This window comes from Molothrus ater, unplaced genomic scaffold (assembly GCF_012460135.2).
Source record: "Molothrus ater isolate BHLD 08-10-18 breed brown headed cowbird unplaced genomic scaffold, BPBGC_Mater_1.1 matUn_MA147, whole genome shotgun sequence".
In the NCBI taxonomy this organism is placed as follows: domain Eukaryota; kingdom Metazoa; phylum Chordata; class Aves; order Passeriformes; family Icteridae; genus Molothrus; species Molothrus ater.
In genome coordinates this window covers 107,739-128,076 of record NW_023416694.1, presented here as the reverse complement: position 1 = coordinate 128,076, position 20,338 = coordinate 107,739, and the positions used below count along the sequence as shown (strand labels likewise).

Genomic DNA, 20,338 nt, shown 5'->3' with positions numbered 1-20,338 from the left:
TAAAGCTCCCAAATTCCGGGATTCTGCTGGGTTTTAAAGCTCCCAATCCCCCCCACATTCTGGGATTCTCCCCGCTCCAATCTCTCCCCAAATCCCGGGATTCTCCCGGGTCCTGTCCCTCCCCATTCCCCCCCAAATCCCGGGATTCTCCCGGGTCCTATTGCTTCCCAAATTTAGGGATTCTCCGAGCTCCAATCCCTCCCCAGTTCCCCCGCAAATTCCGGGATCTTCCCGGCTCCAATCGCTCCCCAAATCCCGGGATTCTCCCATCTCCCACCGCTCACCGAATCCCGAGATTCTCCCGGGCCCTACCGCTCCCAATTCCCCCTCAAATCCCGGGATTCTCCCGGCTCCATTTCCCCCCGAATCCCGGGATTCTCCCAGGCCCTAAAGGTCCCGATTCCCGCCCCCCGCCAAATCCCGGGATTCTCCGAGCTCCAATCCCTTCCCATTCCCCCGCAAATCTCGGGATTCTCCCGGGTCCTAAAGCTCCCAATCCCCCCCCCCCCCACCCATTGCGGGATTCTCCCTGCTCCAATCGCTCCCAAATTCCGGGATTCTCCCGGGTCCTATCGCTCCCCAAATCCCGGGATTCTGTGAGATCCAATCCCTGCCCAATTCCCCTCAAAATCTCGGGATTCTCCCGGGCCCTACCGCTGCCGAATCCCGGGACTCTCTCGGCTCCAATCGCTCCCGAATCCCGGGATTCTCCCGGCTCCATTTCCCCCCGAATCCCGGGATTCTCCCGGCTCCAATCGCTCCCGAATCCCGGGATTCTCCCGTCTCCATTTCCCCCCGAATCCCGGGATTCTCCCGGCTCCAATCCCTCCCGAATCCCGGGATTCTCCCGGCTCCAATCGCTCCCGAATCCCGGGATTCTCCCGGCTCCAATCGCTCCCGAATCCCGGGATTCTCCCGGCTCCAATCGCTCCCGAATCCCGGGATTCTCCCGGCTCCAATCCCTCCCGAATCCCGGGGTTCTCCCGGGCTCTACCGCTCCCAAATCCCGGGATTCTCCCGGCTCCAATCGCTCCCGAATCCCGGGATTCTCCCGTCTCCATTTCCCCCCGAATCCCGGGATTCTCCCGGCTCCAATCCCTCCCGAATCCCGGGATTCTCCCGGCTCCATTTCCCCCCGAATCCCGGGGTTCTCCCGGGCCCTACCGCTCCCGAATCCCGGGGTTCTCCCGGCTCCATTTCCCCCCGAATCCCGGGGTTCTCCCGGGCCCTACCGCTCCCGAATCCCGGGGTTCTCCCGGCTCCATTTCCCCCCGAATCCCGGGGTTCTCCCGGGCCCTACCGCTCCCGAATCCCGGGATTCTCCCGGCTCCAATCGCTCCCGAATCCCGGGATTCTCCCGGGTCCTATCGCTCCCCAAATCCCGGGATTCTGTGAGATCCAATCCCTGCCCAATTCCCCTCAAAATCTCGGGATTATCCCGGGCCCTACCGCTCCCGAATCCCGGGATTCTCCCGGCTCCAATCGCTCCCGAATCCCGGGATTCTCCCGGCTCCATTTCCCCCCGAATCCCGGGATTCTCCGGGTCCTACCGCCCTCCCTCCCTCCCCATCCCCTCCCCCTCCCCCCGGTGGGCGGGGGTCTCCGTTCCCCCTCCCCCTCCCCGCCCCGGGGGCGTTCCCCTCCCGCCCCCTCCCCCCCCCCCGCCGTTCCCCGCGGCCGCCGCGCCCCCCCCGCGCCCCCCCGGCCCCGTTATAAGCGCGGGGCCGGTGCTGAGCGCTCCTCACACGCTCCGGGCCCCGCGCCCCCATCCCGCAGCCCCCCCATCCATCCATCCCCCCTTCCCTTCCCTTCCCTTCCCTTCCCGCCGCCGCCGCCGCCGCCGCCGCCGCTGTCCGCGGTGCTGAACGGGCGCTGCCCGCCGTGCTGACCCGGCCGCCGCCGCCGCACCGGGACCCCCGCGCCGGGAGCGCTCCCGGAAGGGTTCGGCCGCCCCCCCGCGCCGGTGCCGACCCCGCCGGTCCATGCCCGATCGCGGGGGGGGTCCGGGAGCCGCCGGGCGCGGCCTCACCGACACCGACACGGCGGCGGCAGCGGCGGCGGCGGCGGCGGCGGCGGCGGCGGCTGCGGGCGGCCCCGGCCCGGAGCTGGGCGGCCGCGCCCGCCGCACAAAGCAGCCGTAGCTCGGTTCAGCACCCCCCGCCCGTCCCCCCCCTCCGCCGCCCGGGGGGGGCCCTTTGTGGCGGCGGGGCCGGGCCCGGTCCCCGGTGGAACCATGCCCAGGTCGTTCCTGGTGAAGAAGGTGAAGCTCGATGACTTCCCCGCCGGCCTCGACGCCCCGTACGGCCGCGCCCGGGCGGATTTCGGCTCCCGCTTGCACGAGAAGGGTAAATACCGAGAAATACCGAGAAATACCCAGAAATACCGAGAAATAGCGAGCGCCGGGCCCCGCTAGCCCCGCTCCCCTCTCCCCGTCCCCCGGCCGGGAACCGCCGCATTCCGCCGCGCTGCCGCCGCCGCCGCCGCCGCCGCCGGGCACGGGGGGACCGGGCCGGAACAACCGGGGCGGAACCGGGGCAGAACCGGAGCGCAGAGCGGGCGGCCGGTCCCGGGCGCTGCCGCTGCCGCTGCCCTTTGTCTGCCGGAGCCAAGTTCAAGGGCAGCGGCGGCGGCGGCGCCGTTGTCGCCGTTGTCGCCGTTGTCCCCGTCCTGCTGCCGGCGGCCTTTGTGCGGAGCGCGGCCCCGGCCGGGCCCGGTGCGGCGGCGGCGGCGGCTGCGGCTGCGGCGCGTTGCGTAACCGGGACCGGCGGAACCGCCGCAGCCGCCGCCGCACCGGGCCCGGCCCGGCCCCGCCGTGACCTTGAGCGGGACCGGGGCAGCGGCGGCGGCGGCGGCGGGCGGGGAATGCGGGAATGCGGGAGCGGGGATGGCGGCGGGGCCGGGAATGCGGGAACGGAGCGGGACAGAGGCCACAAGGGAGGGAAGGGAGAGCGGGGACAGGGGAAGGGACAGCGGGGACAGGGGAAGGGACAGCGGGGACAAGGGAAGGGACAGCGGGGACAGGGGAAGGGACAGCGGGGACAGGGGAAGCAATACTGGGATGCGGGAGGCAGGGACCGGGGATGCGGGAACGGACGGGGACAGTGACAAGGGAAGGGACAGAGGGGTGAGGGCAGAGATGGGGACAGTGACAAGGGAAGGGACACCGCGGTGAGGGCAGCGATGGGGACAGGGGAGGCTGGCGCAGGGACAGGGAGAGCGACAGTGACAAGGGAAGGGACAGAGGGAAGGGACAGCGGGAAGGGACAGAGGGAAGGGACAGCGACAAGGGAAGGGACAGCGACAAGGGAAGGGACAGCGGGAAGGGACAGCCGGGTGACGGCAGCGATTCGGGGATGGAGGAAGGAGGGACGGGGACAGGGGACACGGACTGCGGGGACAGGGGTGAGGGACAAGGACAACGGGAAGAAGAGATGCGGGGGACCGAGGGCAGGGATGGGGACGGGGACAGGGAGAGGGACGGGGACAGGGAGCAGAGCAGATGCGGGCAGCGATGGGGACAGGGACGGGGACATTGGCCGGGACTGCGGGGACAGGGACTGCGGAGACGGGGACAGAGGAGAGGGCAGGAGGATGCGTGCAGGGACAGGGACAGGGACAAGGACAAGGACAGGAGCCAATAGTGGGGATGGGGACAGGGGACAGGGATGGGGACAGGGATGGGGACAGTGTCAGGAGCCAACGGCAGCGACAATGACAGGGACACATGGCCAGGGATGGGGACAGGGGGCTGCAGGAAGGGACAGGGGCGGGAACAGGGGACAGGGCACAGGGACAGGGGACAAGGGACAGGGACATGGGGGTTAAGGGCAGGGATGGGGTCAGGGGACAGGGACAGGGGACAGAGATGCGGGCAGTGATGGGGACAGGGGACAGGGACAGAGCCTGGGGTCGGGACTGCGGGGACAGGGACAGCGTCGGGAGCAGGGGACAGGGACAGGAGCCAACGGCAGCGACAATGACAGGGACACATGGCCAGGGATGGGGACAGGGGGCTGCAGGAAGGGACAGGGACAGGGACAGGGACAGGGGACAGAGGCAGGGACAGGGACAGGGACAGGGACAGGGACAGGGACAGGGACAGGGGACAGGAACTGGGGACAGGGATGGGGACATGGGAAAGGACAGGGGACAGGAACTGGGGACAGGGACGGGGACATGGGAAAGGACAGGGGACAGGGACAGGGTTGGGGACAGGGGACAGGAACTGGGGACAGGGACAGGGTTGGGGACAGGGACAGGGACAGGGACAAGGGGTTAAGGGCAGGGACAGGGGACAGAGGACGGGGACAAGGAGCTGCAGGCGGGAAAAGGGGCGGGACAGGATCGGGGCAGGGCCAGAGGCTGCGGGAATGGACAGGGATGGGGACAGGGGACAGGGGACAGGGACAGGGCTGGGGACAGGGATGGGGACAGGGGACAGGGACAGGGGACAGGGACAGGGGACAGGGGACAGGGGACAGGGGACAGGGACAGGGATGGGGACAGGGGACAGGGACAGGGGACAGGGACAGGGATAGGGGACAGGGGACAGGGGACAGGGACAGGGATGGGGACAGGGACAGGGGACAGGGATGGGGACAGGGGACAGGGATGGAGAAGGGGACACGGACGGGGACAGGGGACAAGGGACAAGGGCAGGAGTTGAGTCGGGCACAGTCTGGCAGGGGGATGGGCCTGGGGATGGGAAAGGGGACAGACAGGGAGACAGACAGGGGGACAGACAGGGGGACAGTGTGACAGAGAAGGGGACAGACAGGGGGACAGGCAAGGGATGGACAGAGGGTCGAGAAGGAGGAGACGGGGGACAAAAGAGGGACAGGTAGGGGGCAGAGGGGTGACAGACAGGAGGACAGACAGGGGGACAGGTAGGGGCAGAGGGGTGACAGACAGGAGGACAGACAGGGGGACAGGTAGGGGCAGAGTGGGGACAGCCAGGGAGACACAGGAGGGACAAAGAGGGGGACACAGAGGGGGACACAGAAGGGACACAGGGACACACACGGGACAGACAGGGGGACACAGAAGGGACAAACACTGGCCAGGTAGGGGGACACAGAGGGACACAGGAGGGACACACACGGGACACACAGTGGGGGACACAGGGGGACACACACAGGACAACCACGGGGACACGCAGCGACACACGGGACAACCAGGGGGACACAGGAGGGACACACAGGGGGACACACACGGGACAGGCAGGGACGTGCAGGGACACACACGGGACACACAGGGGGACACAGAAGGGACACACAGGGGGACACACACGGGACACACAGGAGGGACACACATGGGACACACAGGGGGACACAGGAGGGACATATGGGACAGGCAGGGACAACCAGGGAGACACAGGAGGGACACACACGGGACAGGCAGGGACATGCAGGGACACACAGGAGGGACACACAGGAGGGACACAGGAGGGACACACACGGGACACATAGGGGGACACAGGAGGGACACACATGGGACAGGCAGGGTCAGACAGGGGGACACAGAAGGACACAAAAGGGACACACAGGAGGGCACATAGGGGGACACACAGCAACATACAGGACACACAGGGAGACACACGGGGACACACAGGACACAAAGGGGGACACTGGAGGGACGCACAGGGGGACACTGGAGGGACACACGGGACATACAAAGGGACACAGGAGGGACAGACATGGGACAACTTGGGGGACGCACAGGGGGACACAGGAGGGACAGACATGGGACAGGCAGGAGGACCCAGGAGGGACACACACGAGACAACCAGAGGGACACCAGAGGGACACAGGATGGGGGACACAGGATGGGGGACACAGGAGGGGCACACATGGGCACATAGAAGGGACACACAGGGGACACAGAGGGGGACACACAGGGGACAACCAGGGGAACACAGGGGGACACACAGGGGACAGCCAGGGGACAAATACGGGACACAGAGGGGACACATAAGGGACAGCCAGGGGGACACAGGAGGGACAGACACAGGATACACAGAGGGACATGCAGTGACACACATGGGACACACAGAGGGACACAGGAGGGGGGACACAGGTGACACACGGGGGGCACAATCAAGGGGACACGCAGGGCCACAGAGGACATACAGGGGGACACAGAAGGGGCAATCAGGGGGACACAGAGGGGGGACACACAGGACAGCTGGAGGGACACAGGAGGGACAGACAGGGGGACACAGGAAGGACACAGAGGGGACACACAGGGGGACACCGGAGGGACACTCACAGGACACACAGAGGGACACAGAAGCCACACACAGGACAAGCACGGGGACACGCAGCGCCACCATCACCTCCTCCCCCTGCCCGCCACCGCCCCGCGCGTGTGTCCCCACCCTGAGCCCCCCTGACCGCTGTCCCCGTTCTGTCCCTGTCCCTGAGCCCCCTGACTGCTGTCCCCGCTCTGTCCCTGTCCCCGAGCCCCCCTGACCGCTGTCCCCGCGCTGTCCCCATCCTCTGAGCCCCCCTGACCGCTGTCCCCTCCTCCCCACGCGTGTCCCTGTCCCCGAGCCCCCCCGACCGCTGTCCCCGCGCTGTCCCCTGTCCCCGAGCCCCCCTGACCGCTGTCCCCATCCTCTGAGCCCCCCTGACCGCTGTCCCCGCGCTGTCCCCTCCCTTGAGCCCCGCTGACCGCTGTCCCCACCTCCCCACGCGTGTCCCCTGTCCCTGAGCCCCCCTGACCGCTGTCCCCGCGCTGTCCCCTCCCTTGAGTCCCCCTGACCGCTGTCCCCCGCTCTGTCCCCATCCTCTGAGCCCCCCTGACCGCTGTCCCCGCTCTGTCCCTGTCCCCGAGCCCCCCTGACCACTGTCCCCCCTCTGTCCCCATCCTCTGAGCCCCCCTGACCGCTGTCCCCGCGCTGTCCCCTGCCCTGAGCCCCCCTGACCGCTGTCCCCATCCTCTGAGCCCCCCTGACCGCTGTCCCCGCTCTGTCCCCATCCTCTGAGCCCCCCTGACCGCTGTCCCCGCTCTGTCCCTGTCCCCGAGCTCCCCCGACCGCTGTCCCCATCCTCTGAGCCCCCCTGACCGCTGTCCCCGCGCTGTCCCCAGGGTACATCAGCGACTACATGGCACCCTCGGCCTTCGAGGGGGACCCCGAGGCGGCTCTCAAGGTCCCGTCCCCGGACTCGCTGTACCCGGGAGGCCGCGGCGACTTCGGCGGGGGCGACTCGGAGCCCCCCGACAGCCCCCACTCGGGCATGGCCGGCGGTTACATCAACGGCGACGCGGCCGTGAGCGAGGGCTACGCCGTGGACGCCTTCTTCATCACGGACGGCCGCTCCCGGCGCAAGGTGAGCGGCGGAGCCGCGGCGCGGAACCTGCCCCGCCACACGTGCGGCGAGTGCGGCAAGAGCTACGCCACCTCCTCCAACCTGAGCCGCCACAAGCAGACCCACCGCAGCCTGGACAGCAAGATGGCCAAGAAATGCCCCACCTGCGGCAAGGTGTACGTCTCCATGCCGGCCATGGCCATGCACCTGCTGACCCACGACCTGAAGCACAAGTGCCAGGTGTGCGGCAAAGCGTTCAGCCGGCCCTGGCTGCTGCAGGGCCACATGCGCTCGCACACCGGGGAGAAGCCGTTCGGCTGCGCCCACTGCGGCAAAGCCTTCGCCGACCGCTCCAACCTGCGCGCCCACATGCAGACCCACTCGGCCTTCAAGCACTTCAAGTGCAAGCGCTGCAGCAAAACCTTCGCCCTCAAATCCTATCTCAACAAGCACTACGAGTCCGCCTGCTTCAAGGGAGCCGCGGCGCCCCTCAGCCCCCTGCACCCCTGAGGGGCTCGGGTGGGCTCCGCCAGCGCCTCCCCAGCCCGGCAGAGCCGCCTCGTTCCCCTCCCGAGGCTCCTCCGCACGAAATTCGCCCCTCCGGGATCCAGAGGGAGGGAGAGGTCACCGCCCCCCGCCCCCGGTTCAGCCCCTCCGAGCGCGGCCCCCGAGGGTCGGCGCTGCGGCCGGCAGGATTCGCCCTTCAGGATTCGCCCTTCGAAATTCACCTGTCGGGATTCACCTCTCAAACTTCACCCTTCAGAATTCACCTGTCAGGATTCGCCCTTCAGGACTCACCCTTCAGGATTCGCCCTTCAGAATTCACCTGTCAGGATTCACCTCTCGAATTTCACCTGTCGGGATCCACCTCTCAAATTTCACCCTTCAGAATTCACCTGTCAGGATCCGCCCTTCAGGATTCACCTGTCAGGATTCACCTCTCAAATTTCACCCTTCAAAATTCACCTCTCCAAAATCCACCTTTCAAATCTCACCTGTCAGGATTCGTCCTTCAGGACTCACCCTTCAGGATTCGCCCTTCAAATTTCACCTGTCGGGATTCACCTTTCAAAATTCACCCTTCAGGATTCGCCCTTCAAATTTCGCCTGTCAGGATCCGCCCTTCAGGACTCACCTTTCAAAATTCACGTCTCAAAGTTCACCTGTCGGGATTCACCTTTGAAATTTCGCCTGTCGGGATTCGCCCTTCAGGATTCACCTCTCAAAAATCCACTTTTCAAAATTCACCCTTCAGAATCCGCCTTTCAAAATTCACCTTTCAAAATTTCACCCCTCAAATTTCACCCGTCGGGACGGAGCCTTCAGGATTGACCCTTCAGAATTCACCTGTCAGGATTGACCCTTCAAAATTCACCTGTCAGGATTGACCCTTCAAATTTCACCTCGTCGGGATTCACCCTTCAAAACTCATCTCTCAAAATTCACCTTTCAAAATTTCACCCCTCAAATTTGACCCGTCGGGACGGAGCCTTCAGGATTCACTCTTCAAAATTCACCTTTCAAAATTCACCCGTCGGGATTCACCTCTCAAAATTCACCTTTCAAAATTCACCCGTCGGGATGGAGCCTTCAGGATTGACCCTTCAAAATTCACCTTTCAAAATCCACCTTTCAAAATTCACCTTTCAAAATTCACCTTTCAAAATCCACCTTTCAAAATCCACCTTTCAAAACTCACCCTTCGAATTCCGCCTGCCAAGATTGACCCGTCGGGATTCGCCCTTCGAAATTCGCCCTTCCGAGTTCAGCCCTGGAAATTTCACCCCAGAAATTCCGGCCACGAAATTCAGCCCCACATAATTCGCCTTTAAAAGTCGAGCGCCCCCAAATTTGAGCCCCAAAATTCAGCCTAAAATTTCACCCCGCAAAATTCGCCCTTCAAAATCGAGCCCCCAAAAGTTCAGCCCTCAAAATTCAGCCTAAAAAAATTCACCCTTCAGAGTTGGGTCCCCCAAAATTCAGGCTCCAAAATTCACCCTTCAGAGTTGGGCCCCCCAAATTTGAGCCCCAAAATTCAGGCCCAGGATTCAACCCCTAAATTCACCCCACAAAATTCACCTTTCGAAGTTGAGCCCCCAAAGTTCAGCCCTAAGGATTCACCCCAAAAATTCCGGCCCTACGAAATTCGCCCCACAAAATTCGCCCTTCAAAGTTGGGCCCCCCAAAATTCAGCCCCAAAAATTCAGGCTCCAAAATTCACCCTCCAGAGTTGAGCTCCCCAAATTTGAGCCCCGAAATTCAACCCCAAAATTCAGCCCCACAAAATTCACCCTTCAAAGTTGGCCCCCCCAAAATTCAGCCCCAAAATTCAGCCCCAAAATTCAACCCACAAAATTCACCCTTAAAAGTTGTGCCCCAAAAGTTCAGCCCCAAAATTCAGGCTCCAAAATTCACCCTTCAAAGTTGGGCTCCGAAATTTGAGCCCCCAAATTCAGTCCCAAAATTCAACCCCAAAATTCAGCCCCAAAAAATTCACCCTTCAAAATCTGGGCCCCCCAAAATTCGCCCTTCAAAGTTGGGCCCCCCAAAATTCATCCCCAAAAATTCAGGCTCCAAAATTCACCCCACAAAATTCACCCTTCAAATTTGGGTCCCCCAAAAAGTTCAGCCCCAAAAACTCAGGCTCCAAAATTCAACCCCAAAATTCGCCCTTCAAAGTTGTGCCCCAAAAGTTCAGCCCCAAAATTCAGGCTCCAAAATTCACCCTTCAAAGTTGGGCCCCCCAAATTTGAGCCCCCAAATTCAGTCCCAAAATTCAACCCCAAAAAATTCACCCTTCAAATCTGTGTCCCCCAAAATTTGAGCCCCAAAATTCAGGCTCCAAAATTCACCCTCCAGATTTGAGTCCCCCAAATTTGAGCCCCCAAAGTTCAGCCCCAAAATTCAACCCCAAAATTCAGCCCCAAAAAATTCACCCTTCAAAATCTGTGCCCCCCAAAATTTGAGCCCCAAAATTCACCCCACAAAATTCGCCCTACGAAGTTGAACATCCAAAATTCAGCCCCAAAATTCGACCCCAAAATTCACATTTCGATGTTCAGCCCCCCCCCAAAAAAAAAACCCCAAACCCCCAAAATTGACCCCCCAAAATCCAACCCCCCCCCAAAAATCCGGTACTCAAATCCATCACCCCAAAATTCGCCATCAAAATTCATCACCCCCCAAAATTCATCACCCCCCAAAAATCCATCACCCCAAAAATTCATCACCCCCAAAAATCCATCACCCCAAAAATTCATCACCCCCAAAATCCATCACCCCAAAAAATGCGACCCCCCCAAATTCCCCTCTGGGATCCCCCAAATTCACTTGCATGACCCCCCCACCCCCATTTCCCACCTCGCGCCCCCCCCCCCGCTGCCTTGAAGGGGGGTCCAGGGCACCCCAAAATTGGGGGGACCCCCCCCCCATTCTTGCAGGGATGTCCCCCCCCCCCCACCCCCCAAAATCGGGGTCACCCCCGCTCTTCCAGGGGCGCCGCGCCCCCCCAAAAAGGGGCGCACCCCAAAATTGGGGTGACCCCCCCCCCCCCGTGCCCCCCCTTTTTTGCATGGGTGCCTCAGCCTTGTGCCATAGCCCAGCCCCCCCCCCCCGCATGTGGGGGAGCCCCCCAAAACCGGGGGACCCCCCCCCCCCAAAATCTGCATGGACCCCCCCGGTCCTGCTGGGGGGAGCACCCCCAAAATCGGGGGAACCCCCTTCCCCCCCCCCACCCCGAAATTTGCATGGGCGCCCCCCCAGCCCTGGGGTCCCCCCTGCCCAAAATGGGGGTGCGCCCCCCCCCTCCCCCCCCCACGCCATTCAGGGGCCCCTCCCGCCCCCCCCCCCCTCGGGGCACCCCGAAAATCGGGGTGTCCCCCCTCCCCTCCCCCCCCTTTGCATGGGTACCCCGTACCCCGAATCAGGTGAGACCCCCCCCACCCCCACCCCCAACCCCCCCCCAGACCCCAATTTTGGGGTTCCCCCCCCTCCCCCCACGCTGCATGGGTGCCCCTCCCCCCCGCCCACGGGCACCCCCTCCCCAAAATCGGGGTCCCCCCCCCTCCCCCCAAACTCCATGCATGGGTGCCCCCCCCCGCCCCCCCCCCCGTGCCGTACCCCAAAACAGGGAGCGCCCCCCCCCACAATTTCGGGGTGCCCCTCCCCCCGCAATAAGCCCCTCCCCCCCCTCGCACGGCACAGCTCATGGGGGGACCCCAAAATCCGCCCCTCCCCCCGTCCCCTCCCCCAATGGGGACCCCCCTGCATGGCCCCGCCCCTCCCCCCCCCCCCAATAATTTCAGGGTACCCCCCCCTCCCCCCTCCCCCATGCCCCAGGGACCCCCCAAATTTGGGGCGTTCCCCTCCCCCCCCCCCATATCCGTGCATGGCCCCGCCCCCACCCGCCCTGGGTACCCCAATAATTTCAGGGGACCCCCCCCTCCCCTCCCCTCCCCCCATTTCCGGGTGCCCCTCCCCCACAATAATTTCAGGGTACCCCTCCCCCCCCCAATCCCGGGGGTGTTTTTGGGGTGGGGGGGGGGAGGGGGAGGGGGGGAACCCCCAAATTCCCCCCCCCCCCCCACGAGGGGCTGCCCCCCCCCCTCCCCCCCCATTTTTGGGGGCGCCCTTGCCGAGAGCACAAACCCCTCCCCCCTCCCCGAACTAAGCCCCGCCCCCTCCCCAAATTTAACCCCTCCCCTCCCCCCCCCCCCCCCCGGGATTTCTCGCCCCTCCCCCCTCCCCCCTCCCCCCCCCCCGCGATGCCAAAGCCTGAAGGGAGGGGGGGGAGGGGAGGGGGGAAAAGGCCCCTCCCACCCCCCTCCCCCCCCCCCCGCCGCCCCTCCCCCCTCCGGGGGGGGTCTCTGCATGCAAGCCCCGCCCCCCGCCCCTCCCCCACCCCCCTTATCTCCATCTATGCCAATTTTTGATGCTTTTTTGGAAGTTTTCTTTTTTCGGGATTTTTTTCCTCGGGTTTTTTTTTTTTTTTTTTGGGTGTTTATTTCTGAATCTTTTTTTGGTTTTTGCGTTGCCAAACTGTAGAAACGCGGGCGCCGCCCGCTCTAGAGCAATAATTACTGACCGTTAATGAATTACCGTTAATTAATTACCGACCGCATGGGCTCGAGCAATCAGGGACCCCCGAGCCAGCCCCTTAGAGCGACCGAAATCAGGGATGACGTCAGAGTAGCGCTAGGAAACCCCGCCCCCCGCACCTGCCCCGCCCCCCCGCACCTGCCGGGCTCGGACACGCCCAGGACACGCCCAGGACACGCCCAGGACACGCCCAGGACACGCCCAGGACACGCCCAGAACGCGCCCAAATGGGCACGTCCAGGACACGCCCAGGACACGCCCCCCAAAATGGGCACGCCCAGGAGACGCCCCCCGGGAAATAGCCACGCCCAGGACACGCCCAGGACACCTGGACACGCCCAGGACACGCCCAGGACGTACCCAGGATGTGCCCAGGACACGCCCAGGACACCTGGACACGCCCAGGACACGCCCAGGACACGCCCATGGACACCTGGACACGCCCAGGACACGCCCAGGACATCTGGACACCCCCATGGACACCTGGACACACCCAGGACACGCCCATGGACACCTGGACACGCCCAGGACACGCCCATGGACACCTGAACACGCCCACAGAGACCTGGACACGCCCAGGACACGTCCAGGACACGCCCAGGACACGCTCACGGACACCTGGACACACGCAGGACACGCCCTGGACACCTGGACACGCTCACGGACACCTGGACACGCCCAGGACACGCCCAGGACACGCCCAGGACACGCTCACGGACACCTGGACACGCCCAGGACACGCCCAGGACACGCCCATGGACATGGGGGTGGGGAGGGGCAGGCATGGGGAGGGGGAGAGGTGGGGGTGGGTACCTGTGAGCACCTGGACACACCCAGACACACCTGGACACACCTGGACACAGCTGGACACACCTGGACACACCTGGACACACCTGAACACACCTGTACACATCTACATACACATCTGTACACACCTGCATGCACCTGCGCACACCTGTGCACACCTGAACACACCTGTACACACACTGTACACAGCTGTACACACCTGCGCACACCTGTGTGCATCTGTGACACCTGCACACACAGGTACACTGCTGCACAAACATTGACACACCTGTGCACACCTGTGTGCACTTGCGCGTACCTGTGCACACCTGCACACGCTTATACATACATGTACACACCTGCACACACCTGCTCACACAGGTACGCTGCTGCACAGGCATTCACACACCTGTGCACACCTGTGCACGTCCATACCTACATACACACACCTGCACACGCCCACACACCGCTGTGCACCTGCGTGTACCCGTGCACACCTGTACACACTTACGCGTACCTGTACACACCTGCACGCCCCTGTGCACACCTGTACAGACAAACACACGGCTGCACAGTCATTGACACACCTGCACACACCTGTATACACACAGGAACACACAGGTACAGAGCTGCACAGACATTGATACACCTGCACACACATGCACACACCTGTACACACACAGGTACACACAGGTACATGGGTGCACAAAACATTTACACACATGTACATGCCTGTACACACCTGCATGCACCTGTGCACACCTGTACACACAAACACACAGCTGCACAGATATTGACACACCTGTACACACCTGCACACACAGGTACACACAGGTACAGAGCTGCACAGACATTGACACACCTGCACACACCTGTACACACCTGCACACACCTGTACACACAGGTACAGAGCTGCATAGACATTGACACACCTGCACACACCTGCACACACCTGTATACACAGGTACAGAGCTGCACAGACATTGACACACCTGCTCACACCTGCACACACACAGGTACAGAGCTGCACAGACATTGACACACCTGCTCACACCTGCACACACCTGCACACACACAGGTACAGAGCTGCACAGACATTGACACACCTGCTCACACCTGAGCACACAGGTACAGAGCTGCACAGACATTGACACACCTGCTCACACCTGTACACACCTGTACACACAGGTACAGAGCTGCACAGACATTGACACACCTGTTCACACCTGCACACACCTGCGCACAGAGTTCCACAGCTGCACAGGCATTGACACACCTGCACTACCTTGCACACACCTGTACACACAGGTACAGAGCTGCACAGACATTGACACACCTGTACACACCTGCACACACCTGCACACACACAGGTACAGAGCTGCACAGACATTGACACACCTGCTCACACCTGTACACACCTGTATACACAGGTACAGAGCTGCACAGATATTGACACACCTGCTCACACCTGTACACACCTGTACACACAGGTACAGAGCTGCACAGACATTGACACACCTGTTCACACCTGCACACACCTGCGCACAGAGTTCCACAGCTGCACAGGCATTGACACACCTGCACACACCTGCACGCCCTTGTGTGCCCCTGTGTGTACCTGTGTGCACCCATGCTTGCCTGAACTCACCTGCACACACCTGTACAAACAGGCACACACAGGGACAGGTACACGCCACACACACACCTGAACACGCCACGAGCACGCCATGAACGTCACACTCTGTGCACACCTGAACACACCTGAGCACACCTGTGCACAGCATGTACTGCAAGCTCAGCTCACCTGCACACACCTGAGCACACCTGAGCACACCTGAGCACACCTGAGCACACTATGAACACACCTGTACACACCTGGACTTGCTGCACACACCTGTACACAGCACATACTGTAAGCTCAGCTCACCTGCACACACCTGAGCACACCTGCACACACCTGCACATACCTGCATGCACCTGTACACACCTGCACACACCTGCGCACACCTGAGCACACCTGAGCACACCTGCACGCACCTGCATGCACCTGCACACACCTGAGCACACCTGCACGCACCTGCATGCACCTGTACACACCTGTACACACCTGCACACACCTGCGCACACCTGAGCACACCTGCACACACCTGTACTCACTGCACAAACCTGCACGCACCTGTACGCACCTGAACACACCTGTAAACACCTGCACATGCTATGAACACACCTGTATACACCTGCGCACACCTGCACACACCTGAGCACACCTGCACACCCCTGTACACACCTGTACACACCTGAGCACACCTGCACACACCTGCACACACCTGCACACACCTGCGCACACCTGAGCACACCTGAGCACACCTGCACACACCTGCTCACTCCTGCACACCCCTGTACACACCTGTACACACCTGAGCACACCTGCACACGCCGTGGGTGCTGTGTGCTCACCTGTGACACACCTGCACACCCACACCTGTACTCAGGTGTGCCCCACGCCCGCCCCGCCCTGCCTGCAGCACGGGGACACCTGTGCAGTGCACACCTGTGCATTGACACGCGTTACACCTGTACTGCACACACCTGACACACCTGCACACACCTGTACTGCACACCTGCACACACCTGCACTGCACACACCTGTACTGCACACACCTGTACTGCACACACCTGCACACACCTGCACACACCTGCACACCTGCACACACCTGTACTGCACACCTGCACACACCTGCACTGCACACACCTGTACTGCACACCTGCACACACCTGCACACACCTGCACATACCTGCACTGCACACCTGCACACACCTGCACATACCTGACGCAGCTGACACACCTGCTCACACCTGAGCACACCTGCACTCACCTGACACACCTGCACACACCTGACGCGTGCTCAGCCCAGTGTCCCTGCAGGTGCCACAGGTGTCACAGGTACCTGACACACCTGGGCACACCTGTACACATCTGACAGACACACCTGCACACCCCTCACACACCTGTGCACACCTGACACACCCGAGACACACCTGAGACACACCTGAGAAACACCTGAGACACACCTGAGACACACCTGACTTAAACCTGACACACCTGGGGACACCTGAGACACCTGACACACCTGAACACACCCACACACACCTGAGACACACCTGACTCAAACCTGACACACCTGACACACACCTGTACACCCCTGTAAACACCTGTACACACCTGCACACCCCTCACACACCTGTGCACACCTGCACACACCTGCACAGGTGCATCCCCACAGGTACCCCAGGTGCCACCCCCCTCAGCCCACCCAGGTGTCTCCAGGTGTGTCCCCAGGTGTGCCCCCATCCCAGGTGTGTCCCCAGGTGTGCCCAGGTGTGTCCCCATCCCAGGTGTGTCCCCCCCTCACCTGGGCCGGAGTGGGCCCCTCCCCCAATTCAGGTACTGCAGGTCCGGGAGCTCCGCCCCCTTCTGTGCTCGTGGGCGGGGACTCACCTGGGCCAGGCCCCGCCCCCTGGGGGGACACACCTGGGCAAGCCCCGCCCCCCTGGGACTCACCTGGGCCAGGCCCCGCCCCCTGGGGACACACCTGGGTCAAGCCACGCCCACCTGGGCAAGCCCCGCCCCCGGGGGGACACACCTGGGCCAGGCCCCGCCCCCCTGGGATGCACCTGGGCCAGGCCACGCCCCCCCGGGATGCACCTGGGCCAGGCCACGCCCACTTGGGGACTCACCTGGGCCAAGCCACGCCCCCCTGGGACTCACCTGGGCCCGGCCCCGCCCCCCGGGGATTTTGGGGGCAATCCGAGGGATTTCAGGACAAGCACAAGCGGCCCCCGCGGCCCCCCCGGCCCCGCGGCCAATAAAGGGACGAACCCGCCCCCGGCTCCGCCTCCGCTCCGCCCCCCGGGACCCCACGGGAACCCCCCGGGACCCCAAACCGGGAATCCAACCCGGGAACCCCCACGGGAACCCCCCGGGACCCCCCCCGGGACCACCCCGGGACCCCAAACCGGGACCCCAACACGGGAACCCCCACGGGAACCCCCCAGGAACCCAAACCGGGACCACCCCGGCTCCGCCTCCGCTCCGCCCCCCGGGACCCCCACGGGAACCCCCCGGGACCTCCCCCGGGACCACCCCGGGACCACCCCGGGACCCCAACACGGGAACCCCCCCGGAACCCTCACGGGACCACCCCGGGACCCCAACACGGGAACCCCCCCGGGACCCCAAACCGGGACCACCCCGGCTCCGCCTCCGCTCCGCCCCCCCGGGACTCCCACATGGGACCCCAAACCGGGACCCCAACACGGGACCCCCACGGGAACCCCCCGGGACACCCCAAACCGGGACCACCGGGACCCTCACGGGACCCCAACGGGACCCCCCCCACACTGGGACCCCATCCTGGGACCACCGGGACCAGTGGGACCACCCCCCCCCACGGGACCACCGGGAGCCCCCCCGGGACCCCCACATGGGACCCCAAACCAGGACCCCCACCCGCGGGATCACCGGGACCCCCCTGGTACCACCCCGGGACCCCAACCCGGGTCCACCGGGAGCCCCGCGGGACCGCCGGGACCCCCCCCATGGGACCCCAAACCGGGACCCCCCCCCGCGGGACCACCGGGACCCCCCCGCGACCACCGAGGTCCCCCCGGGATCACAGGGACCGCCCGGGACCACTGGGACCCCCCCCGGGACCCCCCCCACGGGACCATCCCAGGGACCACTGGGACCCCCCCGGGGCACCCCGGGACACCCCCGGAACCACCGGGACCCCTTCGGGACCACCGGGAATCCCCCCAGGGACCACCCCCAGGGACCCCCCTGGGAACACCGGGACTGGCCCGGGACCACCCATGGGACCCTCCATAGGAGGGACCCCCCCGTGGGACCCCCGAACCGCGGATCCCCCAAACCCGGGACCCCCGGGACCCCCGAACCGAGACATCCCCGGGACCCCCACCCGGTGGACCCCAAAGTGCAGGACCCCCAAACGGGCGAGATCCCCCGACCCCCGGGACCCCCGAACCTGAGACATCCCCGGGACCCCCACCCGGCGGACCCCAAAGCGCGGGACCCCCGGGACCCCCAACCCATGGACGCCCCCTCCCCTCCCCCCGTGAGACCCTTGAGCCGCGGGACCCCCGGGGTCCCCTCGCTCCCAGCCCTCCCCCGTCCCATGGGGCTCCCCCGGGATCTCCCTCCGGTACCCGCTGTCCCCCCGGTGTCCCCCCGGTGTCCCCCCCATGTCCTTCCCCGGTGTCCCTCCAGTGCCCCCCCCACCATGTCCCCTCCCTTGTCCCCCCCTCGCCTCCCGGTGTCCCCCCGCGTTGTCCCCTTGGTGTCCCCCCATCGCCCACCCTTGTCCTCCCTTTGTCCTCCGCCTTGTCCCCCCAGTGTCCCCTCCCCGGTGTCCCCCCGGTGTCCCCTCGATGTCCCCCCGCCATGTCCCCCCTGTCCCCTCGGTGTCCCCCCGCTCCGTGTTTCCTTCCCCGGTGTCCCCCCCGTGTTTCCTTCCCCGGTGTCCCCTCCCAGTGTCCTCCCCGGTGTCCCCCCTGTGTTCCCCCGGTTTCCCCCCCGGTTCTCCCCCTTATGTCCACCCCGGTGTCCCCTCATGTCCCCTCCCGTGTCCCTCGGGTGCCTCCCCGGTGTCTCCACCGTGTCCCCCCCCCCCGTGTCCCCACCGTGTCCCCCCCCACCGTGTTTTCCCAGCTCCATGTCCCCTCCCCTGTCCCGGTGTCCCCCCCCAGTATCCGGTGTCCCCCCGGTGTCCCCTCTGTGTTCCCCCGGTTTCCCTCCCAGCTGTCCCCGCCATGTCCCCCCCGGCCTCCCGGTGTCCCCCCGGTGTCCCCTCCATGTCCCCCCCCGGCCTCCCGGTGTCCCCTCCATGTCCCCGCAGTGTCCCCCCCTCCGTGTCTCCCCCCGCGCTGTCCCTTCCCGTGTTTGCCCCCCAGTGTCCTATGTCCCCCCCCCGTCCCCGTCCCCTCGATGTCCCCTCCCGTGTCCCCCCCGTGTCCCCCCCGTGTCCCCGGTATCACCCCCATTGTCCTCCCCCGGTGTCCCCTCCCGTGTCCCCCCCGTGTCCCCCCCTGTGTTTCCCTCCCCGGTGTCCCCCCCATGTCGTCCCCCCCCCCCCCCCGGTGTCCCCTCCTGTGTCCCCCCCGTGTTTCCACCCCCGGTGTCCCCCCCCTGTGCCCCCCCCCATGTCCCCGCCCCCCCCGGTGTCCCCTCCCCCCCCGTCCCCCTCTCCAGGGCCGCCCCCCCCCCCCCAGCAGCGCCGGGCCCTGACCCCGCTGCCCCCCCCGGGCTATTTTTAGCTCCGGCGTCAGCACCGGGCGCGGGAGGGGGGGGGGGGGGGCCCACACCGACCCCCAAAACCCGAGGGGCGCGAGCCCCAAAACCGGAGACCCCCCCCAAACCGGGGAACCGACCCCCAAAACCGGGGGGATCGATCCCAAAAACCGAGGGGCGCGACCCCCAAAATCGGGGAACCGACCCCCAAAACTGCCCAACACAGACCCCCAAAACCGGGGAACCGACCCCCAAAACTGCCCAACACAGACCCCCAAAACCGGGGGGATCCCGACCCCCAAAACTGCCCAACACAGACCCCCAAAACCGGGGGGATCCCGACCCCCAAAACCGAGGGGACCCCGACCCCCAAAACCGGGGAACCGACCCTCAAAACAAAGGGGACCCCGACCCTCAAAACCGGGGGGACCGACCCTCAAAACCGGAGGCGCGAGCCCCAAAACCGAGAGGACCCCGACCCCCAAAACCAGGGGGGACCGACCCCAAAAAACCGGAGGCTCGACCCCCAAAACCGCCTCACACCGACCCCCAAAACCGGGGCGGCCGAATCCCAAAACCGGGGGATTCGACCCCAAAACCGGGGGCCGGCCCCCCAAAACCGGGGGGCCTCGGAGCCCTCCCCAGCCCCCATTTTGGGGGTGCCCCACAGCTCGGGGGTTCCCCCCAGACCCCTCCCCACCCCCATCCCCCTCCCCCCCCTTCTGGCCCCTCCCCCCGCGCCTGGGCGGCCTTGGCCGGGCCCCATAAAAGGGGCGGGGGTCCCGCAGCCATGAAGGGGGGCGGCACCGATAAAAGGGGGGGCAGTTTGGGGGTCCCG

At 64.7% G+C, this 20,338-nt stretch overlaps 2 protein-coding genes across 16 annotated transcripts; both read left to right on the top strand.

Annotated features, from left to right (window-relative positions):
• Positions 1 to 2,156: 2,156 nt before the first annotated feature.
• On the top strand, positions 2,157 to 8,100 carry SCRT1 (scratch family transcriptional repressor 1). The gene is made up of 2 exons (XM_036405841.2): positions 2,157 to 2,345; positions 7,090 to 8,100. Exons 1-2 carry the CDS (start codon positions 2,234 to 2,236, stop codon positions 7,818 to 7,820), a joined length of 843 nt encoding a protein of 280 aa, XP_036261734.1. The 5' UTR covers positions 2,157 to 2,233; the 3' UTR covers positions 7,821 to 8,100.
• Positions 8,101 to 10,641: 2,541 nt separating this feature from the next.
• On the top strand, positions 10,642 to 17,077 carry LOC118701204 (DNA-directed RNA polymerase II subunit RPB1-like). 15 transcript variants are annotated; one of them, XR_008509095.1, is made up of 7 exons: positions 12,429 to 12,921; positions 12,953 to 13,945; positions 15,059 to 15,150; positions 15,211 to 15,270; positions 15,783 to 15,801; positions 15,989 to 16,533; positions 16,573 to 17,077. XR_008509095.1 is itself a non-coding variant. In XM_054518372.1 (6 exons), the coding sequence occupies exons 1-6, from the start codon at positions 12,429 to 12,431 to the stop codon at positions 16,051 to 16,053; spliced, it is 1,722 nt and encodes a 573-aa protein (XP_054374347.1). In that variant the 3' UTR covers positions 16,054 to 17,077. The 15 variants fall into 15 exon arrangements, 14 of the variants coding, with proteins under 14 accessions (XP_054374354.1, XP_054374353.1, XP_054374356.1 ...); XM_054518372.1 differs by having other exon boundaries at positions 15,989 to 17,077; XM_054518373.1 differs by lacking the exons at positions 15,783 to 15,801; positions 15,989 to 16,533; positions 16,573 to 17,077 and adding an exon at positions 15,331 to 15,454 and having other exon boundaries at positions 15,059 to 15,140; positions 15,191 to 15,220.
• Positions 17,078 to 20,338: the final 3,261 nt, after the last annotated feature.

What these genes read in the sequence shown, in the direction of transcription:
- SCRT1 (XM_036405841.2), top strand. Translation starts at nt 2,234, where the DNA reads ATGCCCAGGTCGTTCCTGGTGAAGAAGGTGAAGCTCGATGACTTCCCC. An exon ending in CTCCCGCTTGCACGAGAAGG is followed by an intron (nt 2,346 to 7,089) that starts GTAAATACCGAG and finishes CGCTGTCCCCAG; the next exon opens with GGTACATCAGCGACTACATG.
- LOC118701204 (XM_054518370.1), top strand. Translation starts at nt 12,429, where the DNA reads ATGGGCTCGAGCAATCAGGGACCCCCGAGCCAGCCCCTTAGAGCGACC. An exon ending in CAGGACACGCCCATGGACAC is followed by an intron (nt 12,922 to 12,952) that starts CTGGACACGCCC and finishes GCCCATGGACAC; the next exon opens with CTGAACACGCCCACAGAGAC. An exon ending in ATTGACACACCTGCTCACAC is followed by an intron (nt 14,196 to 14,247) that starts CTGCACACACAC and finishes ACCTGCTCACAC; the next exon opens with CTGCACACACCTGCACACAC.